This window comes from Thunnus maccoyii, chromosome 2 (genome assembly GCF_910596095.1).
Source record: "Thunnus maccoyii chromosome 2, fThuMac1.1, whole genome shotgun sequence".
Classification (NCBI taxonomy): Eukaryota; Metazoa; Chordata; class Actinopteri; order Scombriformes; family Scombridae; genus Thunnus; species Thunnus maccoyii.
The window spans coordinates 16,469,612-16,491,711 of record NC_056534.1 but is presented as its reverse complement, the minus strand read 5'-3'; the positions used below and the strand labels follow the sequence as shown (position 1 = coordinate 16,491,711).

The following is a 22,100-nucleotide window of genomic DNA, read 5'->3' as shown; positions in this document are numbered from 1 at the left end:
ACACACTGTGGACTTTGGCCCCAATCACTTACATTGAAAGCACATTTAAAGGGGATCTTTTAATAGCCAGTATGAACAGGATGAATGATTCCAGCAAGGAAAACATCTCTCAGTGTTAATATGGGCACCTGACTGTTGTTTTAAGACAGATCTGGAAAAAAATGTTGAACCTATCCTTTAACATGAAAACAAAAGTATAAGTTTAACTATCGACAGGAAGGGTGTTTCATATGGATTCGCAGTAAGTACATTATAGAGTAGCTATTATCAATAGAAATGTAAAGATGAAAGAATTAAAATGAGTTTTTATTCAGATGTTTTTATTGAGTACAAATGACTTTGTTTTGATGGGTCTTCAAAATATGAGTATGATACTTTTATTCTGAAGGCCGGAAGTGTCTTGTCGCTTGTTGAATTATGAAACATTACGGTGGGTTTGAAAAGGACTGTTGAGAAGCCAGGCTGGGGGTCTAATGTTAACAGTTGCTCGGGAATGTAGAAATAAGTAGGTATCTACAAGACAGAGGGGGCTACTCAGCTTTCAACCACACAGGCGTTTGAAAGTCAGAGGTAAACATTAATTACACAACTTTTTTTCAACCGTCGTAACTAGCCGTGGCGGTGCTAGCCTACCTAGCCTCCTTAGCTATCTAGCTAACTTTAGCTAACCAAGTTAATCTGTTCGTAAACTAACGCTACGCAATATTGATAAATGGTAGCGTCAACGTACTTCTGATATGACAGATTGTGTAAACGCCAGGACTATTAACATAATGACAGCACTTGAATCCGACGTGTTTTTAAAAAACTGACGCTGTATTCTGACACTACTTTGAGGGAGCAAGGAAGCTACTGTTTTAGCTCCTAAGCTAACTAACCGAAAACGACGCAATCGAAGGTGTAGTAAGACAGAAACATTATCGATTTAAATGCAGGACTACCCCGATGTGTTTTTTTTTAAAAATTATACCAATATTACTCATCGATGAGCAAGGGATTTCCAGGGTCAAGGTTAAAACCGAAGCTCTGTAACGTTACGACAATGTATAAACGTGATGCATGACCGTCATGGTTAGTGTATCACATGCTGTCATAACGATACCATATGCGGTATCTCTATTTGTAATTTATTCGATTGAAGCTATAATATCTGTTATTTAGTTTTTGCTCTGTTTCCCACAGTAATTCTCGTTATTACAAGATAATTTCTTAGACATTTTCGTATATGTATAGATAGCTAAAAGGTGAGCTGCATACATTCAGATTCTGATTCTGATGTGTACAGAGGGACCTGTACTTGCTAGTGTGGGGTTATTTATGTAAACATTTATGTTTCTGTATTCAGATTGGAGCGAAACATATTTGTTATAACAAAGTAATCTCATTATAACTGAAAGTGATAGTACCCTAGAGTATATTGTGGAAAGGTCTTGTTCTCATTATGATGTGAACGTGTTAATTATAACAAGTAAGATGAGGATTATCTGGATAAGAACATGCCTGTCAACAGTACCAGGTCATAATCCTTCAACATGATATATGGTTGAAACTTATTCATATGCAGTATCTGTGACAAAATATGCTCAACTATTTTTTTTCATTTGTAATGCATGAAGAAGTTCAAAGCTGACACATAAGGAAACCGAAGGGTTTGTATACTGTGACTCGAACACCAGATATTATGAATGTGCAATTTAATGCTACACATTCAATGATATTTTCTGTACAAACCACAGGGTACAGATTTAAGTTGCCTTATCAATCAGGTGCATATACGTTACTAAAAGTGTGTTCTTTTCCAGTGAACAGGAAAATATGGTGAGCAATTATAGGGTTCATTGTAAAATTTAGCTACTTAAGTTTATAGGTATGATTTTAGACTTAACTGCAGCACATCAGTACAACTTCACAGGTTACTCTATGCTGCCATACCATTGTAGCTTGGTAAATGTTAGAATTTCCAATTTCAAAATTATTGTAACCTTTGTTTTCTTACCATATTAGATCATGTCAGCTATCAAGATTGCCCTGCAGCAGAGCAAGAAGAGGGAGAGAAGGAAAACCTCTGAAGCAATGTCTGAAGATGTGTCACCAGACTCCAAGTGTCCCATCTGTTTGGACATATTTAACAACATTTCTTACCTGGACCTATGCCTGCACAAGTTCTGTTTCCGTTGTATTCATGAATGGTCCAAGAACAAAGCTGAGTGCCCTCTCTGCAAACAGCCATTCAATTCAATATATCACAGCATAAAGTCAGAGCAAGACTTTAAGAAGTATGACCTGAAGCCACTGGAAAATGGCTCCTTTGGGACTTTTGAGGGAGTGCGGTTTAGATACCGCACAACTCTTACTGGGGTACATCGACAGATGCGGGGAAGGACCTCTCCACTTCCCGACAATGGAGTAATGTTTGAAGCCTCAGCAAACCCTCCCCAACATCGGCAGGACCGATACATCAGGCGCATGATGATGAGGTTGGCAGCCAAGAGGAGAGCTGCAAGTGAAGGCAAGACAGTGAACAATGTCAGAGAGCAAGAAATGGTTAACTTCAGGAGGGAACTGTACCGACGAGGTGTGAGAGTTCGGAGTGTTCGGGATGGTGGCCGCTCCCGAGACACCTCAGCTGAGTTCTACCGAAGAAATCCTGCCTGCCTCCATAGACTTGTCCCCTGGCTAAAAAGAGAACTTGTGGTACTATATGGGACTCATGGCTCTTTGGTCAACATAGTTCAACACATCATCATGTCACGCATTACACGTTATGATATGGAGGAGGGAGCTATCCAGGAAGAGCTCAGGCCGTTCCTCCAGGGGCGCACAGAGCACTTTCTGCATGAGTTCATCAGCTTTGCAAAGTCCCCCTTCAATATGGAAGCCTATGACCAGCATGCTGTCTATGACTGTCCAGCCCCTTCTTCCAATGAAGACAGCAGCTCCAACTCATCTGTAATAGCTATCTCAGAGGATGAGGATAACTCTGTGGAAATGGACCCTCCAGGAGACTCGTCTACTCTGAGTCACTCTGTGTGGGATGATGAGACGCCTGGACCATCATATTCTACATCAGCAGAGCAGAGCAGGGCAGAAAGGCTGTCAGTCCCTGACTCAGACACAGACAGCAGTTTAGAGGAGGAGACACAAGAGTTTGGGATTTCTCCACAGCAAATGAGTCCTCATAACCAAACAGACTTGACTCAGGGTGATGTTAACAACGAGGAGTGTTTGTCCTCGGATACTGATGACTGTTTAATTGTGGGTTTTGTTAAGCCAACAGCAGAGAGGACTCCTGAGCTGGTCCAGCTTTCCTCTGACTCCGATGAGTCTGCAAGTGAAGATACTAAAGAAGTGCCTCATCTACCTCAACACATCCGCTTCACCAGTCTCAGTCCTCCAGCTTCACAGAGTGGTGATCTTTGTGATGCTGGACGTTCAGAAAATGTAGAAACTGACCACTATTGTCAGTCAGATTCAAAAGAAAGATGCAGATCTTTAACATCTAGCAGACACAAGACATCCAGTAAGTCTGAGAGACAGTACAGAGATCGCTATGACGGAGATAGAAGATATGACTGTAATAATAGATCTAGGGAGAGGCACTGGTCAAGGGACAGAGATCACAGGAGAAGGAGGAGGTCAAGAAGTGCAGAGCGCAGGCACTCTAGCAGGAGCCCAGTGATCTCTCAAAGCAGTGGAAGCAGTCTCTCTAGAGAAAGAGGTTATTCTTACTCTAGTAGCAGAGACTTCACCTACTCAAAATGTGACAGCAAATATAAAAGAAGGGACGGTAATTTTAGCCATAACACGCCACCGCACAGCTATCAGTCATATAGCCATTATAGCCAAGAAAGAGACGATAGTGGGATGCATTACACAGAGAGACGGTCCTACTATTACAGTAGCCGAAAGTACTCTGATCGACACTCCTACTCTCGCTCCAGGAGCCGCAGTAGGGAATCGTACCGTCAAGACGGGAGGCGTTCTCGATCGAGAACTTACTCGAGCAGTCGCTCCCCCTCAACGAAAAGGAGACCTCATCATGACAAGCCTGGTGGGAAGAGAAAATACAAAACAAGGCATTTGGAGGAACCTTCCAAAAACACACTTTCCAGTTCACACCCTGAAGGTGACTCCTCAATAATACAAACAAAACACAATAAAAGGAGCAAAGAGAAGCATCATAAAAAGTCCAAGGAGAGGCCACGGAAGGGGAGCAGAAGCCTCAGTGTGGAGCTTGTCAAAGAGGAAAATTCTTCTGAACGAAGCAAACGTCACCATAAGAAAAAGAAGAAACACAAGAAGAAAAGCAAAAGGCATAAGAGTAACGAACGCACAGAGAAGCGTTCACCCACCGTCATTACCATTGATAGTGACACTGATGATTTTGCTAATGACAGTGTCACCCAGGCCAGCATCTCTAACGATCCCATGAACAATGCCACAGATGACCCAGTTGACCCCAACCCTCCGGACTCTCTGGTGTCATAACTGGGAGGACACGTGTCCACTGGGTGTTGTGGGAACTGATGGATTCACCCTCAGCTGCTAATGCCTGCCAGCAGTATTTTAGATCTGAACAATGTTAAATATTTGAAGGGTCATCTGACCTCAAAGGGTGTGGTGAATCATACAAATATCCCTTTAAATGCAAAGTGTTGATTGGACGTTGGCTTACATGACAGACTCATATCCCTATTGAACTGGACAGAGGTCATCATTGGATAAATGACCATTTTAGACCATCACAGCCTAGTTTCATGACTGATAACTAACACCTAAATAATCCTATTTTACTTGCAAAGTGCCACTATGAACAATGGAATAAATGGGGAGTCGCTCACTTTTTTGTGTTCTGGAAATTCATTTTTTCATAGGAAACATTTGATTTCTCAGGTGCTCTCAGGGATAATGTTGATTACAGTGGATTTTTTTTTGTTATGCTAAGTCAGCTATATCCTTGAGATAAAACAATTTCTACCTGCTGCTCATGGAGTAGCACTTATTATCAACAGATGGTGTTTGGATTTCAGAATGGGATCTTTTGTATGGAATTTTATTTAAAAATAAATTGTAATTAGCAATTGTGTGTAGTATTTTTCTTTTAAATGTTGCTTTTCTGTTAATTTCATGAATGACCAGACTGAGTGTTATAGTATTGTTGTTGTTAGTGTAGATTGATATTAGTGATAGCTATGTCATAGATTTGTTACATAACAGCAAACATGCTTACATCAATTGTTATTTATATAATTGGAGAATTGCCATTATAATCAAGTGATTGGGTTTCCATCATGCACACAGATCATGTGGTAGACACTTTGATACTAAACATACATTATGTTTTGATGAAAATGGGGAAAAATGCTCCAAGACATAAATTATCCTCCTTTTGAGAAAAGAGGATGATTAGGCAGAGTATAGTGTGGTGAGAGAAGATATGAAAGAAGGTAGTAAATGTATATATTCCATACAAATTAGGTCAACTAACATCCTGTTTTCTGTACTTCTCAAAACAGACTGACAGCTGTGGCTACAGTTGAGTTTCATTTGACATAATGTTTTGCTTTTCCTTCTGAAGAAAAATCAGCAAATCTAAATTTAATACATCTTGAATTTGGGCTGTGACAGGGAACACTCCTGAAAGAGATTTATTGCTCTTCTACCTTCCCTTGAATCCCACGCTGTGAACGCAGAAACAAGATGGTGAAGTTTGAGTAACCACACTACAGTATAAAGGCAGGAAAAGCCTTTTTGGTTTGTGTCTGGACTCAGCAGTGCCTATTTTTCTAACCCTCAGACTTGAGTGTGCTGAAAGTTTCTTTAGTAAGTCCTACTGTTTTTTAAAAGTATTTGTCAAGGCTCCATTCAAACAGGAAATGTACTACTGTTTTTTGCATGATTTAGTGTAGTACAACAAACATACAATATGTTTCACAGGGCTGCAGATGATTTCAGAAGCACAATCTTGTGTTTTGAATATGAATGTTTTTTCTACCTTTCAAGCAACCCCTCCATTTTATTTTACTATAATAGGAAAGTCACTCTGCATATCAACTTGGCTGAGGCAGGTAATGAAGACAGGATACATAGTCATGAAAGTAATATAAAGTGGTATGGTCAGTGTGGTATGGAAGTGAAAAATAAATGAAAAAGTCTTCATTGTATTACCTAGCTACAAAAAATAAAAATGTCAACTGAAGCAAACGTTAATAGATTACAGGAGGCATTAAGTGGACTTTGACGTTTATAACTGAAGGGGAACCAACGGCCTCCTGCAAGGTAAATAAATGAATAAGTAAATAAATAGTTTGCTTTGGAAAACGGTTTGCAGTGAAATAGGCAAGATAAATAGCCTGGAACTATAATGTCGTTGTACATTAAGCGGAGTATTCAAATAGGAAGATAAATGTCCGCGGTCCCTTGAGGGCCTTATTTTTTTCTTCCCACCCGCGTTCCGTTGCCTTCGTTGATTAGATTGGTTAGGTTTAGGCATGAGGAATTATGTGATTGGGTTAGAGTATGAATATCAGAGTCAGAACCAATCAGAGGCAGGCTAGGGGCGGGTCTTCACAGAATGCGGGTGGGGAGAAAAATAACGCCCCTGGGGAGTGACGGAATCGGATGTTGTCAACGCTGGGGTCTTCAAATTGGCTTCCCCGCAACTTTGCCAAATCTTCACTTCTACACCCAAGGAGACTGTCGCCATGGCTTCCACGACGCCCATTAAGGTAAACATGTAACATAGCAAGCCTTGCTGACTGATTATTGTGTGTTTCAAACATGCTAACAGAGGACTCAAGAAGAAAGCATATCTAGGTTATTTCATACAGGATGTGCAGCTGTATGACAAACCTGGAAGTGCGGGAAAAGCTTTTAGCTGTTTTAATCGTTTTTAGCAAAGTCTGCTGTCTTCAGAAGAAACGACCACGGCTAAATAACTTAGGCTAACATACGCATGCTAACTGCACACGTTAGCAAGTGTGTTACTGTGAAATCAGGTAATAGTGAACCATCCCAGGTAGAGTTGCTTTGACACGTGGTTTGGCAGAGTGCACCCTGCGGCTTTCACTCCCTGCACACACAGACAGTTGAACTGCTCTGTAATATGAAGCTATAGGCTGTTAATAGTAGTGGAAGAAGTCTTCACCTCAAGTAAAAGTAGCACGCTGAAAACATTACATAACTAAGTAAGGTCAGCAAAATGTACTTAAAGCATTAGCTAAAATCGAAAGTATCCATTACACAGACAGCATGGACTTGGTCAGTGTTATATAATTATGTGTTGTAATATTGGATTATAATTATAAGGATCCGCCTAACGATTATTTTATTATCAATCCATCTTCTTGATTAACTTAATCGTTTGGTGAAAAATGTTTGTCACTCTCTCTTAAAGCCCATGGTAATGTGTCACATATTGGCTGAGTTGTAAATGGCTGCATATACAGTACTTTTATCCAAAGTATTTAACAATTTGCTTTTCATTCACACTCCGATGGCAGCCAGCTACAATGCAAGGTGCTGACCTGTCCATTGAGAGCAACTTGGGGTTCAGTGTTTTGCCCAGGGTCACTTTGACACTTTATGGACATGTGGAGGAGCTGGAGATTGAACCACTAACCCTAAGAGAACCAACATTTAAAGATACTGAATTCAATGTCACATCATACTGAGGCTGCAACTGCCAATTATTTTCATTATTGATTAATCTGCTCATTATTTTCTCCATTAATGGTTTTATTGAAAAATATTAAGATATTTTTATAAAAAGCGGGAAAAATTACAACTTTTTGACATGTTTTGTCCAACCAACAGTCCAAAATCTCAAAATACTCATTTTACTACCATGTATGACAAGGAAAAGCATTAGGCCCTAAATCATCACATTTGAGAAGCTGAAACCAGCTTTTTTTTTCACTGCAAAACACATTAGACGGCTAAAAGAATGACTAAAATTAAAATTATTCACTCAAAATATCAAAATAGTTGCTGATTTAATTTCTGTTGATGGATTAAGTGATTAATCAACTAGTTGTTGCAGCTCTACATAAGACTAGGAATAGCAACAAATATAAATGGCAAGCTGGAATTGGGGAATGTTTGCTTTAAGAATGACTTTATTGTCAAAATTATATAAAGATTTTCTTTCTGTCGATCAACTAATTGATTAACTGACTAATTGTTGCAGCTCCATGATGATTATTGATGCATTAATTAATGTGTAAGCAGCACTCCAATGTTGTAGCTGGTACAAGATGGAGCTAATTTGAACAATTTAACATACTGTGGGTAGTTTAATTTTTGGACTATATCATATACTAGAATCCGTTCATATGTTTATATGTAAAATCTTAATCTGCAAAGTACTATGAACTAATACAGCTGTCAAATAAATGGTATAGTGGAGCAAAACAAGTACATTTACCTTGAGTAACCTATAGCTATACCTCAAGTATAGGAATGTTACTAGGGTATGTAAACATGCCTTGGAGCACTGCTGTTAACTGACTGTAAACAGTAAATATACAGTGAAGCCAGAGTATAAGCACAGTATTTGAATAAATATACTGTAAATAACTGACTGTAAACAGTAAATATATAGTGAAGCCTGAGTATAAGCACAGTATTTGAATAAATATACTGTAAATAACTGACTGTAAACAGTAAACATATAGTGAAGCCTGAGTATAAGCACAGTATTTGAATAAATATACTGTAAATAACTGACTGTAAACAGTAAATATGTACACAAGACAAACACAGAAACACAAGACTTCTCCATTAGAGGGGAAAAAGCTGCGTCTTGTCATCAGGGTCTTTGGAGTTTGTCAACTGGTAATGAATTAATCACTAATTTGAAGGTGTACCCTCACAGTTTGAAACACTACTTTTTTTTTTTTTTTTTTTTTTTTTTTTTGGTATCAGGTATTTTCATCCATGCCCCAATGTAAAACACATTATGTAAAGTTTAATTTATTTCTGTTTTTAAATTGGCATACAAATGAATTGTTTTGTATAGATATTAATTCTGACATCTATTTATAACTTTCTCTAAACTTTTGTTTAGATTGGAATAATTGGCGGTTCAGGCCTTGATGATCCTGATATCTTGGAGGGAAGGACTGAGCGTTATGTTGATACACCGTATGGAAAGGTTAGTTGTGTGCTGAAATATGGCCTTGTTGTCCCAAGATGTTTCTTTTAAACATATTTCAAGATGAGCTCTACCAGTATTCCTATCTATTTTGCCTTTAAAGTAACATATTACTGTAGCGTTTTATGTATAATAGCTTATTCTGCTCTTGTTTAACAGCCATCAGATGCCCTGATACTGGGGAAGATCAAAAACGTTGAATGTGTGCTCCTTGCAAGGTAAAACATGGTATTTTACTCTTGCTTTAAAATGTGAGTTATGAAAATGTATTTTGTTTTAGCACCATCTAGTGGAAAAAGACAGGACCTCTCAGACCTACTAGACTGGGCAACATACAGCACACATCTGTATGAAAGGATGTGTTTCTCTCATCAATATTTCACTCCATGTAATAACGAGATGTCTGTTAAACCCAAGTGTGTATTTTCACATTTCTGATTATAAATTCCAAAGCAATATAACCAATTAATTTCCTATCATTAGGCATGGAAGACAGCACACCATAATGCCGTCTAATGTGAACTACCAGGCCAACATCTGGGCGCTGAAAGAAGAGGGTTGTACACATCTGCTGGTTACTACGGCATGTGGCTCACTTCGGGAGGAGATTCAGCCAGGAGACATTGTCATCATTGATCAGTTCATTGACAGGTGAGTGAGCTGTGACCACATCAGAAGGTTCAGATGTTTTTTTTTTTTTTCCACCATATTCTCAAATAGAACAAGGTTAGATGACGTCCACTAGACTTTTAGAGCAGCTGTCTGCGAAGTGGGATGAAAATCAAGAAACGCTAGTTGTCATAGTGGGAGGAGGAATTGCCATACAGTAGATGTAGTTTTTTTTCTGTAGGTTCTCAGTAAACAAGATATAAAAATAAATAAATACATTCACAAGTGTAACACAGATACATAATTCAAAACATGGAGTGGAAATGTAGGAAGAGTTTCCATCGCCACCAATGTAGCAGCGATCTGTACGGTTTAGCAAGGACTGTAGACAGCGTCAGAAGTATGATTATGAGCGATGTGAAAAAATAAAAATCGATCGACCTCCTTGAAATTCAATCTGGAAAGCCAATTGCCATCGTATGAAGTTTGTAAATAAAATAACTATATTACTTGCTGATGTTTTACTAATTAAACTCTGTAAAATAGGATTAATACTGCCAACTGTCTTGCTGTGTTCCTTTTTTTGAATAACTTCTGTCAAAAGGTTTTTTGTCAGTTGTTATCCTGTAATTATCACACAGGAGGTCTACTGTATAACAATTCAAGCATGTTCCCACACATCTCACTGACAGGATTCACGTTACAGCATGACAAGAGTGTTCAGATAGGAGAATGGAAAAAAAAAAAAAAAGGGGAAGAACTTGACACATTTGTCAAAGCCATTATTTGTTTACTATCCTGTTCAGTGGGAGGAACTATTGACTTCTGCTTGATAGTTTGTAGGGCTCTTTGGTGTCACAGTTTGCTTAGGGCTTTAATGAGAGTTAAAAATGTTGACACTGTGACATTCCACCTCGGGCGATAGTTAACGCCAACGCGATGATGACAGATACACTGGAACACAAACTGTGCAACGGAGATATTTTTATAAACAGTTCAGGGCTCCTTCCTGTCTGTCTCATGTTTCACGCAGTATATCATTTTCTCTGACTTGTGAGAATTTCAGCTGTCAGTTCTCATTCATTCATTACTGAGTTATTACCATCAATAACCATCAACTGTTAACTGCCTGAGCTTTTTTCACACAGTGATTTCTTTTACCCTTGAGTCAAACCTGGACTGGTCTTAATTTTTATCTTAATACTCGGTTTAACGTAAAAATAAACAAAAACACTTTCTGTTTTATTTAGATCTGTAGTAAATACCCGTATTTTGTTGTTCAAGTCTTCAGCCACAACAAAGCTCTAAACATATTTTATTTCCGGGGTTTGATTGCCAGTCTGCATTCTTTCTTTCAGGCGTAAACATACAGTGCCCTCCCAAAAGTCTGTTAACAGCAGAGTAAAATTTGATGTTTTTGCTACTTCAGGCATTTGAGGTCAAAACACAACAATGAGACAAAAGTAAAGACTGGCTTTTAGTTTCAGGGTTTTTGCCAGGAAAGTTGTTAGGCCGTGTGTGAAGGTGTTACCGGTGTTACACGGTGTCCGGGCATACACCGATTAGATTATTTGCCCACCGCCCCCACTGTCGTTTTGCTTTAAAAACATTTTTTTCATGTATCAGCACCCACATTCATAAAATAAAAAAACTAATTTGTAAAATACTAAGTGTCATCAATACTTAGTTGGATAGTTGGATGATGGAGGCTATAATTATAAAGTGGAAGTGTCTGCTCCCTGACTGTACGCAGCAGCAGCAGCAGCAGGATCGCAGCACAGAGTAGCAGAGTGAGACGTCTGTTCTCCCTCCTGCTCTCTGTTGTAAACACATTTAACGCTAGCTGTTAGCGTGCAGCTGCTTTTCCAGGTTGCCTTCAGTTGATGTTTGTTACAGGGGCTCTCTATCTTCAATATCCTTTCCAGCAGGTAAAATGCTCCATAGGGTTTAAATCTTGGCCAGTCTAAAACCTTCCGGACCTTGTCACTGATAAAAGCTTTGGTCGCATGGGCGGTGTGTTTGAGGTCATTGTCATGTTGCAGGATGAAAGTCTGGCCAATTAGATTGGAGGAATTTCCTTCTACATAGCCAGACAATATTTGTCTGTACACTTCTGAATTCATCCTGCTGCTGTCATCATCTGTTACAGGCCATGACATTACCTCCTCTATGTTTGATGAAGTGGAATGTTTTGGATCATGGGCCTTTCCTGTCTTTCTCAACACTTTCCATCACTTTGGTTAATTTTGGTCTCATTTGTCCATAAAACTTTGCTCCAGAGCCTTTCTGGCTCGTCTTGGTATATTTTGGCGAAATTCCAATCTAGCCTTTCGATTTTTGCTGCTGATAAGAGGTTTTTCATCTTGTAGTATAGCCTCTGTAATTCTGCTGCGGAAGTCTTCTATGGATTGTGATACTTTCATACCTGCGCTCTCTACACCGGCGGTGATGTCACTGACTGTTGTTTCGGGGTTCTTCTTCACAGCACATCACATTTTTCTGTCATCAGCAGCAACAGTTTTCCGTGGGCGACCTATTCTGTGTTTATTTTGAAATTCACCAGCGGTGTCCTTTTTCTTCAGAACTCTGCACACACTGCTGTACTCTTTACCCTCTTTTTGTGGTTATGCTTCTCAATGACTGTTTTTGTTTTCTCTTCTTACAGATGAACTGTTCTCTCTGTCGTAGTATGTCGGGTTTTGCCTTCTGACACCAATTGCAAACCACTTCCATTTATGTGCGAACAAATCCATGCAAAAAGAAGCATGTGGGCGATTTTCACACATACATCTGCTGTTAACTTATTTTTTTGCACGCCTGAAAGTGGAAGCAGTCAGCACAGCATAGCCATTTCTCTGTATGTGAAGACCATTAAATGAAAGATGATGATTGCTCCTTTTTATTTCACACTCATCTTTTGATTTCAAATCCAAACACCTTTAAAATTAATAGCAAAAAATACACATTCAACTCCACTGTTAACATACTTTTTAGAGAGCACTGGCTGTACAAATCTACTTTATGTGTAGCATACAAGGAACATGACCCTTTTAGGAACGTATGGTTAGCTGAGTTGCACAAATTCCATTAAATAACTCAATATGTGCAGAGAGAGGTGCTGTTTAAATATGCTTATTTGTGTCCAATGAATTGTAATACAGCCGGTTAAATTAAGATAAGTAGTAAACTGCCTCGCCACAGTCGTGTCAGTGTGTTTCCCTGCATACATATACGACCGCGTCACGTTGTTTGCGGCTCTGCTCCGTCCATTTTGCTGAAACGCGATGAATAGCAGAGCTACCAGCATCAAGCACAGACAAGATCTGTTTATCAGAAATGAGGAAGTTGCTTGTTGGGACTTGTTCAGACTTGTCCTGCAGCATGTGACAGTGTGTTTCTGAAGGCTTGACTTTATTGATGCCACAATTGTTATGTCATCACCTCTGCTTAGTTTTTTTTTTTTTTTTTTTTTCATGGCTCCTCCAAACCAAACACTTTGCTGCCTTATAAGTAAGTGTCAGCTTTACTGTCTCACACAAGCATAAAACTGTTTTTTTGCACCGAGGTTCCAAATCCTCCACGTTTGACCTTTGATTTAGATTCTCTTGTTTTCATTTTCACTTCAGTCTGTACTTAAGTTTGTTTTTGACATTTAATGAGAGTACTGAATTTCTTCATACTGGCCAAGTGGCATTTCAAAAACAAAGACATTAAGTTGATCTGTTTTATGTCACTGTCTATTCAAAAACATATCAATAAATAGAAGTTATTATATAATATTAAGGAAAAACTTCAGATACTTTCACAACATATTCTTGTATTTTTATAAGCTGTAGTAGTATTTATAGCTATAATTTGTAGTAAAATCAAATCAGTTATTTCCTGAAGCTTGCAGATATTGAAAGACTAGCTGAGACCTGATGTTTGAGGTTTTCACTATATCTAATGCATAGTTGTCCATAGCACATAACCTTTGCATTTCAGGAATAATTTAAATATCTGATAATTATGGATGGAGGAAAACATTCTCTGCAACAGTGATTGAGAAATTACATTGCTAATGAAACGCCGGGCCCAGTTAACTCAATTTCTCTAGCATAAACAAGCATTGTGCTCGGCTCACAGTTTGTCTCACACACTACTGGTATTTATCTTCAGCAGGGCGGAGCTGCAGCTGGCTGAACCTACTTAAGTATTTACTTAAGTCTTCAGATGCCAGGGTTATGAGTAAGAGATAGGGTTGGGCATCAACTTAAAAGATTACTGTAAGTTGTTACGTTCATATTTTGGATGTAATTGTGTTGTGACTTGGCTATCCATAGGAAAATGGAAGAAAAGTTATGCTATGAAATAGAACACTAATAAGACATATCTTCTTGATTAATCTATTACATAATGATGAATGTACCTTGGTATAACCGAACACTCGGATAGAATTCAGTATTTACAGAACAAGTTTAGAGGCTAATGGGAAACAGATGACATTGATGCCCCCTGGACACTGGACCGAGTGAGTCAGTTTCTTGCTCCTGACTCGTCTCCGTGAAGAGCCGGCAGTAAGCAGGCTGACGCTACGCCTGGTGGAACTCCACTGACTCAGCAGAGCTGCAAAGCGGACAGCTGCTGGCGTGGTGCTAGAGACCATAATGCTTCTGTTCACTGCTGGTTCTTTTATAGCCCTGATAATTGTGAAAGCACTGTTCATAACACTTTAAATAGAATAGACTCAACCTATGTTTTAAGCACACAGTCACTAAAATATGTCACTAAAACCGTGGCTGCGTCAGAGGATTTCTATCAGGCAAATTGACATTTAGATTATGGTCGTGACATAAATAATTTTTACTTTGCTGCTTGGCTCGTATCATTAAGTATTCATGTTGACAGGGTTTCCTAGAATAGTTTTGTCCACTCAGTCTATTTTCTGTCTTTTCCGTTTCCGTTTTTCAGCTTTCATTTTCATTTGTTTTTCCTGTTGCCCATCTGGAACAAATCTGTTATTGATTTAATAAATTAGAGTTATAAGTTATAAGTTCGAGATTTGCAAAACGTATTTGATTAACGTGGATTAGGTGAATTTGCAGCAGCTGAATCTAACAGTTGCATTCCTCATTTGCCTGTGTTATGTTAATTTTTTTCCATTTTGTCAGGACTACCAAGAGGGCTCAGACGCTGTACGACGGGCGGCACACCAGTCCTCCAGGTGTGAGTCACATCCCCATGGCTGAGCCGTTCTGCAACAGAACCAGAGAGGTGAGTCTGATCACAATTACTTGTTGAACAATATTAAAGTGAAACTACTTAACTTTATAAATGTTCTATATAACCCCAAACGCCCACTGGATGTGTGTCACAGTCGCACATTTTAATTAGGTGTAAATACCGCATTTATATAACAATCACAAGTCAAAATATATTCCACTTTTCAACGACATGAGGTAGCCGACAAAAATAGACGAGGAGTGTGAAGATAGTGGAGAGGTGGAGAGGAAAAAAAAAAAGCAGCATGTGAGTTGCACAGTTCACACAGCCTGTGAACACGAAAACACTGAGTCAGACGGCTCGCTACTCACTCCCTGACAGATGAATCACATCTTGTAGACACTAAAGAAATACACCTCAGTAGTAAAGCATTGTTCTTATGTTAGTTATCATATTTACTTGAGCCCGTGAAAAATAGTGTGATCAAATGTTTGTGTTGCTCAGAGCTCATATTCAAGAGAAGTTAGTTTGTAGTTTTGTTTTTTTTTTTTTTTAATTTTAGTTACTGTTCAAAATTTTCTCTTTCTAGCAAGCAACTAACTTTAATCTTTTAAAACCCATACACAAATGCTATAAAACTTATTTCTTATATTTTTATATATATTTCTTTTTTAAGCTAGTTTTCCTTTCTATGGCATTTTTTATCACTTCTATCACTGCCATAATATTGCTAATTATTAAAACATATTTTTTTTTAACAAATACCAACAGTTAGATTGCAGTTCATAAGACCAACAGTAAGGACTTATAGTTTGTTTATTTTGAAAATGACGCTTGTCATGTCAGGAAATATTATTGTGCCAAAAAAGCCATATAGGGTCAAGGGCAGCTGTTGCTTATCTGCAGTTCACCGAAACGGCACACGGTTCAACTGATACCGCACGGCATAGCAGGAAGTGGGAACAGTTCAGGGGATGAGCTGAATATTTGTTTAAAACCAGGTGAAAAGTTGTCACTTCTTCTCCCAGTGGTTTTCACGTGGACAGTTACAGACTCTCTTATCTCGATGCAGGTTTTGGTGGAGGTGGCACGGAGCCTGGGGGTCAAGTGCCATGTGAGAGGGACTATGCTGTCCATCGAGGGGCCTCGCTTTTCGTCGCGGGCGGAGAGTCTGATGTTCCGCCAGTGGGGTGCTGACGTCATCAATATGACCACCGTGCCCGAGGTGGTCCTCGCCAAGGAGGCAGGCTTGTGCTATGCCAGCATCGCCATGGCAACAGACTATGACTGTTGGAAGGAACATGAGGAGGCGGTGAGTGGCTGGCTGAAGGTCTCAACTGTGTTGTTTTCATCGCTTTGATGTCTCCTCTGTGTTTGTTTGTGTCTTGTGCGAGTCTGCGTTGCCAAAGAGTGAAGTACTGGGTGACATCACATCCTGTCAGAATCAGTTTATTTTTACAGCATTGTCACCATTTTAATTGTATCAGACTTTTAGTTATATTTAATTACAACTTCATCCAGCTGGCATTGATCAACTGATGGGTAAAAGCTGTCAGAAAGGGACCGGTACTCATAATTTGAGCTGTACATAGCATTCTATTATCTATGTACCGTATACGTCATAATAATCGGTCGTCATTATTCATACGTCTCCTGTCTTTACCACACTGTGGTGACAACTTTGCAGATGGATTACTGTGGCCTTGTTTTTAAACAATTCAAACAGGCCTGGCGCTCATTGTCTACTGTTTCCCCTATTTGGTAAAAAGACCCAACAAATCAGAGCTTTGTAGGCAGGATTAAGGATAAAGATGTCATCTTCCTGTGGCAGATGCAAAAAAAAAAAAAAAAAGCAGCATGAAAAATTGCCACTAAAATGGCAATAAGAACGACACTAATACGCAAACACATTAAAAGGCATATTTCTTTGAGCTTTTTGTGTCTAAGCCATTGTGATCTAAAGTTAGAGGTATCTCTGTTCATCCTTGTTAACTGTAAATAGTTATGACCTCTGTATGATCATGTCTATCTCCAGTTGCTTTCACCCTTTAAATCCTTTACTGTTTACAAAGTCTCTCAGGGATTTTGCCCCTCTTATTTACCCTGTCCCCTCTTATCGGACCACCCACTTTCTCAACAGCTTGACCTGCTTCGACCAGGTCACTTTATCCCACTGCTCTCAAAGTAGGGTACAGGAACCCCTTGAGAGTCCACGACACATAACCACTGACTCTGCAAAATAATTTCTTAAGATAATATTGCGCCACTTCATTGAACTGCAAAGGTATGGACCGCTTGTGCCAAGCTGCGCAATAAAACTATCATTGCACAATTATGTCCAATCCTCCCACTTTCCCTATGAGCCAGTAGAAGCTGAGATATAATTGCGACACATCATATCTGTGTGATAACCATTGCTCTCATACATAAAAATGCTGATGATGGCAGCCAGAAGGTCACGTCTACAAAATAAATACCAGACTGAAAGCCTGTTTACTATAAATAAAGCTAAAGTTGGATATCTTTTGTTGATTTGCCTGTGCTGTGAGATGGCTCATTATTTCACTTATAGCAAAAAAAAACAACCGTGTAATTTTTGAATATTAACAAACATATTAAAATAGGATTAAAAAAATCAGTGAAAATGAATGAAAATCAAAAATCATACTCTAACTTTAAGTTAGAGTAAAGTTTTTTTTTTTTGTCTTGTTTTTTTAATTTTACTAGATATTTCACATAATCATCAGGTCATTTTTCTCTTTCACTTTCTGACTGGAAGATTTAATGAGCTCGGCTTGTCATAAAAGGACTTTGTTTACTATGAAGCGTCATCTTGCAGCTGGACACAGCATTGGGTGCATAAAGTCCACTTTCCCATCTCTAACTTTTCCCTTTCTATAACTTTAATAACCTCTAATAACCTCTAATCTATCTAATCTATTGATTAAGTCGAAAGTCTGGACACACTTTCACATTCAAGTGAATGTGAATGTGAAAGTGTGTCCAGTGTGTCCAGTGTGACCTTTGATTTGTACTGTGTTTATATAATCAATAGATTCAGAGTTGTAGAATTGTTTGGGTACATTTAGTTATTTGTATTTGCAGATTAGGAAAACTGCTTATTATTGTGTCATTAAAAAAACTAACAACATGTATATTCTATACTTACTATATGCTTTTACAGCATTAAAAAAAAATATAAATAGTAACCTTAATTTATGTTCAGGATAACACACAAAAAAACAATTTTATTTTATTTTTGGTAATATTCACTTTTGTCACTTTAAAGGCAATCCTGTCCAAAGTCAAATTTTCTCACCTTCTTCTTCTGAGCTTTATTGCAGATGGGTGTTATTGATGGAGGGAACAAAATAGTCTATTATTAAAAAGTCTTTGGCTTAAAAGGCTTCAAATACTATTTTGAACTTTCTGCAGTGTTTTAAAGTTGGCATATTTCTAAAAGATTGCATTTGTTAAAAAAAAAAAAAAAGGGGAAAAAAAAGCTATATATATTTATATAATTACATTGTTCACTTTTAGTATGTATTTTATTAGTATGTTGGGTTCTGCACAGAGGTTTTTGCCATCTGTGCTCCGTACGCAGACTAACCACAGAGTGTTCGTGCTCTCATGACTTCCGAGTGACCTACTGTCTCTCACACACGCTGGATAATGCAGTTTGATATACTGTGTGTGGGTGAGTTTTGGCTTATTTGTCACTAATCCAGCCCAACTCACAACTCCACTTCCGAGTTCCTGCAGCTGACCTCTTCCCCCTCCTGTTGCAGAACACTCGCCACATCCTTCCGCCCCCCCCACACACACTCCCTCCGCTCCCTCCCAGCTTCATACTACCTCCTGGCCTCCCTCCCTTGTTCACCCCACAAAGCCCCCCCCCCCCCTCACTCAGCTCGCCTGCCAGCCTCCGGTGCAAGCCCTGCCAGAGGAGGTTGAGTCACACTGAGTCATCAGCTTCACTGTCTTCATCCTGGCAAACACCACAAAAACATGAAACCAGTCATTGAATGTGACATGAAAACAAAGCACCCAAGGGTTAATGAAGGTTACAGGAGGTAAACACCAGCACAACACGGAAGCAATGTTGTCAGTCTAATCGTTTAAAGATTATCACGCAATTCCATGGGGATAAACATATATTTTATTATCTTGACACATGTGACTGACGCATTAGTTACTGCATTTGATTTTATTACTCTGCTTTGTTTTTGCTTTCTCCTCTTCTTACAGTGTTAGTCATGTGTATAATGCGGTGATCATTAGTGTCATAGACAAGGCATGCCTCGTTAATATCCCATAATGAATCACTGTTTTACAGGGTACAGCTGGCTGCTAGAAAAAACAATATACTGCTCCTCACATCTGCGCAGATATGAATTGTTGCTCATATTGACGAATGTTTATGTGGCCGTCTCACTGGTCGTACGGTGACAGCGATTTGAGTAAACGTACGAGATTAAAAGTAACTTTAATTTTTCAAATCTGAGCTGCAGCCTGACATCTGTGCAGTACAATGTGTTTTTGTGCTCTTTAAGACAAAATATAATGCAGGAAAAGGTGATAATTCAATATTATAATTAAGTGACTGTCAGTGTGGTGTCACTGTTGTATAAAATTCTGTTGTCCAAGTTATGAGACCAAGTATTGTAATTAAAAATGAACAAAATTGAAGTTATTCTTCACATGAGGAAAAGGTAAAAGTGGAACAAGGATCATACCTCGTGTCATATCTTGATAAACTAAATATCAGTGTTGAGTAAACACTTTCATGCAGCCATGCCCTTATGCTATTCACATAAAAACCCTTAAAACTGCTTCACTGCTGAAGGTTTTCTCTTTTTTCCCTCTGATCTCCTTTAAAATGTTTTCATATGTTTTTCATATGTCTCTCATTCTTATCACAACATCAGCTCTTATTTTACAGAAGAGTATCTTCCTTCACATCCTGCATTGCCACCACACGTTTACTGAAAGATTCTTCGGAAATACAAAGTGACTGTAACACTTTGAAGGAAGTGAAATTTGCATTGCTGTGAATGATTTTCCTCACTCAACGGCTGTTTTTCTGCCCTTAGGTCTGTGTTGACAACGTAATGAAGACCATGAAGGAGAATGCCAACAAAGCTAGCAGTATCCTGCTAACTGCAATACCCCAGATTAGTCAGATGGACTGGGCTCAGACAATAAAGACCTTGAAAGTAAGTTGTCAGGTTTATGATTCATTTCCATTCAGCAGTCCTGTGGAAGTAGTGAAAGAGGGTCTGTTTACTGTCTGGGTAGCTGGGTATCTTAGACTGAGATCTAATTTATCATGTCTTCCGTTTCACTGCACCACCTCCTAAACCTCTTAAACTTCAAACCATCCCAAGCATGACCGCTCTCTAAACACTAGCTGTTTATATTGTGATTATGAGCGTGATCCAAGTTCCTCAGAAGCACGCAGCAAGTATAAAAAACTGTCATTGTACTGTGTTGCACCTTATAAAATGACAATGCAGCTACATGTTAGATAAGGATGTATAGTGTTAAGTGACTAATAGTGCTGTAACACTGGGTACACCCTTTGAATCCATTTGCAATAATTGTTTTTAATATACTTGAAGTACATTGAGGTCACAGGAATGTAAATAGTTCGATTTCTGTTTTTCTACCTCGCACACAATTAATGTCATTAGGAGTGCTCACAATGAAAAAGTGTCAACATTAAAACTTATCATTATTTATTCTTTTTTTTTTTTTTTAAGATTTTGGTAGGATGACAGTTCTTTTAATCAAGTATTTTAAAGACATATTTTTAATTTTGACCCCCAGAGTACTCTGAAACAAATGCTGGATGACTTACACTATCTAAATGTAGTTCGTGTTGCTGTATATCTGTAATTATTTTCTTTGTTTTGTTACAGTCAATGGCGCAATCTTCAGTAATGTTACCAAAACACTAAGCGTGTAAGAGAACAATGAAGCAGAAAAAGGATACAGATCCCAGACACCATCCGCACCGACATGGACAACAGACTCAACTCTGCCTTTTGGATTTGTCATCAGTGAATCACAAGAAAGTGCCTCACATAAATAATGCATGTGCTGTGTCTGCAGCTGGACTTTCAGTGTTTTTTTTTTGTTTTTTGTTTCCTTGATTCAAAATACACATATAACAACCCCCTCCCTTCCCCCCCTTCTCTCTCTCTCTCTCTCTGAACACTTTAACAACTACATTTCTCCAGCAGTTTTTTTTTTGTCAGTCTGACCATATGTTTAGTGTTAAGATTCTACCATGTCACATTTTTATCGTGGATTTATATTTTTTTTGTGGTCCGTGAACATTTAATTTTGTGTGTGTGTGTGTGTGTGTGTGTGTGTGTGTGTGTAAACCTTTGGTGTCTTTATTGCTGTTAATGCAGGATATAATAAAAAAAACCTGCAAACACTTCAGTAAAATTAAGTTAGAATAAAAGTCTTGTAATTAGTACTGGGAATGTTTCTATCTTTGGTTGTTGGGGCACATTTTTTTAAATATTTTGTCAAATACTTTCATTTGTATTTTCTCTTAATGACAGTGTTTAATCAATCAAACCACAACAGCAATTCATTTATAAATAGGATAGAATATGCATGTAATATCTTTTTATATACTGTAAGATTTACCATCATCTAATGAAATAAGCATGTGTATAAGAGTGATGGGTCATCTGTTACCACTCATATTAGATCAGTATGTTGAATATCATCAAACTGCACAACATCTATAAATATTTGCTTCCTTGTACTGTAGTTCCTCTTTGTTTCCTACTTTGTCTCGACAATATAAAGACGTTGTGTAGAATAATTAGCTCAATAAAGACTGCTTTAAAAAATATACATATACATATATATATGTGTGTGTGTGTATATATATATATATATATATATATATATATATATATATATAATGGGTATTTTAATTGTTCAAAGATTGAGGTCCTGATTTCAAGTTGTTTGCAAAATATTAAAATCTTAACAACTTGGACTGAATGTATCTGGTGATTTTATTTGTCACATGCTCATTGAAGAAATGCAGGGTGGCAAACTCTTGAGACTGCTAAGAAATAAAAAACTAGTGTGCAATTAAGTTCAATGA

At 38.3% G+C, this 22,100-nt stretch overlaps 2 protein-coding genes across 2 annotated transcripts; both read left to right on the top strand.

Annotated features, from left to right (window-relative positions):
* Positions 1–395: 395 nt before the first annotated feature.
* Positions 396–5,081, top strand: toporsa (topoisomerase I binding, arginine/serine-rich a). Its single transcript, XM_042432071.1, has 2 exons — positions 396–570; positions 2,005–5,081. Exon 2 carries the CDS (start codon positions 2,008–2,010, stop codon positions 4,486–4,488), a length of 2,481 nt encoding a protein of 826 aa, XP_042288005.1. The 5' UTR covers positions 396–570; positions 2,005–2,007; the 3' UTR covers positions 4,489–5,081.
* A 1,507-nt stretch (positions 5,082–6,588) lies between these two features.
* On the top strand, positions 6,589–21,839 carry LOC121887334 (methylthioadenosine phosphorylase). The gene is made up of 8 exons (XM_042398070.1): positions 6,589–6,728; positions 9,068–9,154; positions 9,314–9,372; positions 9,638–9,805; positions 14,914–15,016; positions 16,038–16,277; positions 20,059–20,181; positions 20,887–21,839. The coding sequence occupies exons 1-8, from the start codon at positions 6,705–6,707 to the stop codon at positions 20,923–20,925; spliced, it is 843 nt and encodes a 280-aa protein (XP_042254004.1). The 5' UTR covers positions 6,589–6,704; the 3' UTR covers positions 20,926–21,839.
* The last annotated feature ends 261 nt before the right edge of the window (positions 21,840–22,100 follow it).

What these genes read in the sequence shown, in the direction of transcription:
- toporsa (XM_042432071.1), top strand. Translation starts at nt 2,008, where the DNA reads ATGTCAGCTATCAAGATTGCCCTGCAGCAGAGCAAGAAGAGGGAGAGA.
- LOC121887334 (XM_042398070.1), top strand. Translation starts at nt 6,705, where the DNA reads ATGGCTTCCACGACGCCCATTAAG. An exon ending in CTTCCACGACGCCCATTAAG is followed by an intron (nt 6,729 to 9,067) that starts GTAAACATGTAA and finishes ACTTTTGTTTAG; the next exon opens with ATTGGAATAATTGGCGGTTC. An exon ending in GAATGTGTGCTCCTTGCAAG is followed by an intron (nt 9,373 to 9,637) that starts GTAAAACATGGT and finishes TCCTATCATTAG; the next exon opens with GCATGGAAGACAGCACACCA.